Raw genomic sequence first — 5,086 nt, forward strand, 5'->3', positions numbered from 1 at the left:
AGTGGCTTTCACCCAAGAATATGTACTTCAATATCGAGAGGCTTAGGATAAACAGTTGGGTAGAGGAGATCCCAGATGATATTTATGTATTTTTCTTTAAAAAAAAAGCAACTATTTTTAAATTCAAATCATATTTTAAATTCTCTTAAATATATATATTTATCTTTCTAACTTTAAGTAATTTTTTTTTAATAATTGATTTCAATTGACTCGTGATACAATTAAGACAAAACTTTATAAATGGTATAGATATTTTCTTTTATTATATATATATACAATCATATAATCAACATATTTATATATTATGAGCTCAAGGCTTATTAGTATGATTAGTTCACTCATCTTCTTTAGAAAGTAGAATCTCCCAAGACTAGGATTCGATTACTAACAATTATAAGTTCTCTTTCCAGATTTCCTCTTTAACTCTTAGAGTATCTTTAAATGAAGAATTTTGAAATGTTTCAATTCATAATAACTGCAGTTGTAATTGCATTATTTGGATAATTTTTTTAATTAAATATTGGAATTAAATAAAAAAAATTGTAATAAAAATAATGATATTAGATATAAAAAGTATAATATTAAAAATACAATATAAGTGTCCTTAGATTTATAAAATTGTATAGATATTACTAAAAATATAAAAAATAAAAAAAATTATAATGAACTTTTGTCGTTAAAATTGAAGAACATAAATCTTATGAACAGTGGTTCGATACTAACTTGATCACTTAATTATTATTTTTAAACATGCCATTATAACATTAATATATAGTTAGGATAAGATTGAAATTTATATTTTTAATAAAAATTACCAATCATATCTAAATGTGTACAATTTAGGACAATTTTTTTTTTTTTATTAAAAAATGATCAAAAACAATAATATCAACAAGTAAGGTCTACATTGGACCTCACTTATACTAGACCTTTATATTAGACCTTACTTATATTAAACCTATCTCAAATATACTAATAGTTGAGTTTTTTAATTTCACAAGTAGGATTAAAACAATTATACACATCATTTATATATTTTTAAAAAATAATTTTAAAAAAAATAAAATGAGACATGTATCATCATCTTAATGTCATTTATGGAGTTAAAAATTTTTTCATTTAAAAAATAAGATAAAAGATTACTTCTTTTTTTTTTAATCAAAGCTTAAGATAAAAAATAAAATAAAATTTTAAAAATAAAAATGTCTAAATTTCCTAATACAAAAATCAATTGAATAAACTCCTAAAATCCTGTGAAAATTCTTATTTTTTGAAAATTTGTCCTTTGCTTCTTTTCTTTTTTTTTTTTTTTCTCTTGAACCCTACCCACACAACTAACTCCATCATGAAGCTGTGCCAACAGAAGTTCTATTTCTCCTAGACTTCCAACATCTTTCAAGAATAACTGTAAGTCAATCTCCTTCCATATTCCATATAGTGATGATAGGACTTTTCAAAATATGTGTTTAAGAAGTTTGACACAAACAATATCCCTCCATTTTAGGAAGAATTCGGTAGCCGCTAAAAATCTATCATATCCTGGAAATTTGATGCTAGTTCAACGATGAACTTTTTATGTTTCTTGATTCAAAAATGAATCTTTAATTGTTCCAAAACGATTATTTTGATCAAGTTTTTGGAAAAGACTCATTTGTCCAAAGCAGAATCTTATAAAGGAAGTAGAAAGTTCCAATATTTATTAGTTGAAAACACTTTCTAGATTCAAGTTGGAGACCTTGTGTTGGATAGCAATAGTCAATTTTGATCATAAAAGATAAAAGATGCAATAAAAGATGGCAAATAAAAATCAACTACATTGAAAAGTTACACTTGCTAATGATGTACATGAATCGGGTTAGATCCAATTATGGTTTTGTTTATTTTATAGAAAATTACTTCGAAAAAATAATTTTGAAAAAATATTAACATTTTTTGAATTGAAAAAGATTTTCTTTATTTGAATGCGTTAATGAAAAATATTTTTCTTGATTTGATTGTTTTCTAAAAATTTTATTTTTTTAAAAAAATAATATTAAATAACTATTAAAATAATAAAATTTATTTATTATTAAAATATATTGAAATTGTTTATTATTAAAATTATTAATATTAAAAAATAATTATATTTTAATGATATTATTTAGTATTAAAATATTATGTTAATATAAAAATATTTAAAATAAAACTATTTATTATACTTTATATTATTTATTAATATATTAATATATTATTACAATATTTATTAATTAAATTAATAATATTATTATATTATTTATTAATTTATTACAATATTATTTCTTAATATTATTTATTAATATATTATATTAATAGTATATTATTTATTAATAATATATTTTTTGTTAATATATTATAATTTTATTTATTAATACAATATTATTTATAAGTAAAATTATAATTAAAAATATTAATAAATAATTCTACTCATAATCAATTTTTTTTCTAAAAAATATTATCTCTTTTTTAAATCCGTAAGATAATTTTTAAAAAAATGATCTTATTTTTCATTGATCAATAAGTTATTTTCTATTGAATAACCAATTTTCAACTAAACAAACACCAAAAAATATGAAAATCATTTTCTGAAAAGTCATTTTCCGATGAAACAAATGACCCTAACTCTTATTACCACTTAAAATTTTTCATAAGATCTCATTTGAAATAGTTAAGTTTGTTGATTGGTGAAAATAATATTAAAATAATATTTTTTTAATATTAATGTTTTAATATTTTTAAATAAATTTATTTTAAAAATAATATTTATTAATAAAATAATATTTTGTACTAGTCAAGCTCAAACTATAATATTAACCATTATATTATATCAAAGATGCCTTCCTTTGATCAAATTGGCTCTTTTCTTTGCACTCCAGGTAGCATTGACCTCTGTAATTGCCATGAAATCCATCTATAAACCACTGATGTTACCATCTTAAAACAATATCAAGAAACTCCAATGGCCTTCATCTATATGATCATTAGAAAACCAAAGACTGAAAATTGAATGCCATGTAAGAAAAAAGAAAATGACAGAAGAAAATCCATCGGATGCTTCTCAATACAAAGTAAGGTTGCAATACAATATATAATAATACTGAAAGGTTGAACATTAAATAAAAAGCATAACTAAAATGTATGCATGAGGAAATGAAAACTAATGGTTGAATGTAGTTCCTCCATGCAGAGAAACTAGGCTCTCTGCATACATTGCTAGCTCTAATGCACACCCTTCAAATTGGAGTGTCTTTATCTCTTGGTTATTTGGATGATGCCAGGCCAGAAAGTCGCCTTCTTCATTCTCAAAGAAGATTTCACCATTGCTACCGACTCCTAATGGTAGATGCACATAAGGAATAGGTTCAATGGTGAATAATTTTGTCCAAGAGTTCTTTAGACCTAGTTCACCCAACACCTATACATCATAGCATCTATTTCTCACACGATAATCATGACAAAGAAACCCACCAGGTGATCCGTTGATTTCCATTAAATAGGTAAGATAGTATGTTGTTCTACAGCTCTTTCCCAAACCCCCATCAGGAAATGGTGTTGCAACGAAAACTTCATTACTCATGTCAAATGAAAGGAGCAAATCTTCATTATCAACAACTGCCCAACAGTGATAAAATCCGTTGGAGTAGACTTGATTGTTCGTAGAAACATAGAAGAAATCAACATTCAAGTTGTCATTGAACTTTCTCCAAGAATCAGTAGTCAAGTTGTACAAAGCAACTCGCTTACCTCGGGGAGCGCTGAGGTCGTTATATTTGAAATCACCGTCCCAAAATGTGTCAAACCTAATTACTTTATACTCATCTCTCTTGGAATCATAACCCAGACCAGCTACTTCAATACAATTTTTATAGCTTGGCGGATACTCAAAAGGACACATGGGGAGAATTTTAAATTCCTTAGTCCCAATGTTCCACAAAAGAACACCACCAACACTGTTCCAAAGACAAATTATGCCATTGCAATAACCTCGGATATCTATACTTATTGGGTTATCGGTAAAGGAAGGAATATCAAGATTGGCAACAAGATCAAGAGTTTGATTGGAAATAAAAGAGACCATGGTCTTTCTCTCTATATAATTCTCATATTTGATGAGGAGACAGGCCCTGTTTTTACTAAAAGAATAGTGGGCAGTAATAAATTGAGGGCTTTGAATCAAGGAACACCAAGACTTACCAACACACCTAAATCGCTTTAGAGATTTGACAGGTAATCTTGCCAGAATATCCACCACAACATCTTCAGGCAGCGAATGGGTGATTGCTGCTGCAGCCATGGATAATCTTCCTTCACGTGTTCCCCTGTGCGTATGTAAACGAGAGATTGAGTATACGTACGCCACCTGGATCCAAGTAAAAAATTCCAAGAATACTCACCGCCGATTAAACTGCCAAAACCCAACAAAAATCTCTATCTCTTACACTTCTCCTTTACTGCCTTTTTAATTTTGATAGTGTATTTCACGTGTTCTGGGGAAATTTTGTGTTTTCGGTATTTTTGTCCCGCTTTTCGAAATAAATACGTTTTTTTTTTCTTTTTAATTCTAGATAGAATTTGACGAAGGTTCTAGGTATTAGGCTATTTAGGTGGGTGTGGTGGTTTCGGTGAGCAAGGGGTTGAAGGTGGTTTGGGCTTGGTGTTCCAGGGGCTAGGATGTTGGCTCTGGTACTTGGGCGTTGGGCATTGGTATTGAGCTATCTGTGTAAAGGAGATGGGCTTTGCACTGGGCAAGGATTTCGACGCTGGTGGTGATTGTGGTCGTGCTTGGGGGTGTGCCAGTGGATGAGAAGGCTGGCAGTTGATGACGGTGGGTGTCTGTGTTGAGAAGGCCCGTGTGAGCTCTCTGTGTGCTTCGGGTGGTGACAACGGCCTGTCTGAAGCATTGGTAGGTAAGGTGAGAGTTGTGTTAAAAAAAATCCATAAAAAAAGTTATGGACAAAAGCGTAATTCGTGAGTGTGAACCCAAAGTTCCTTTATCAAAACCCTTTTATTAATGTCTCATGTTATGGATTAAGTTTAGTGGACGTTCGAGGTCTAAAAGTAAAATAGAAAG

The 5,086-nt window shown here is 28.3% G+C and overlaps 1 protein-coding gene across 1 annotated transcript; it reads right to left on the reverse strand.

Annotated features, from left to right (window-relative positions):
- Nucleotides 1-3,430: 3,430 nt before the first annotated feature.
- LOC111293387 (F-box/kelch-repeat protein At3g06240-like) lies at nucleotides 3,431-4,309 on the reverse strand. Its single transcript, XM_089766276.1, has one exon. The coding sequence runs from the start codon at nucleotides 4,307-4,309 to the stop codon at nucleotides 3,431-3,433; it is 879 nt and encodes a 292-aa protein (XP_089622402.1).
- Between the last annotated feature and the right edge of the window lie 777 nt (nucleotides 4,310-5,086).

This window comes from Durio zibethinus, chromosome 10 (genome assembly GCF_047325235.1).
Source record: "Durio zibethinus cultivar Kanyao isolate XHJ-2024 chromosome 10, ASM4732523v1, whole genome shotgun sequence".
Lineage (NCBI taxonomy): Eukaryota > Viridiplantae > Streptophyta > Magnoliopsida > Malvales > Malvaceae > Durio > Durio zibethinus.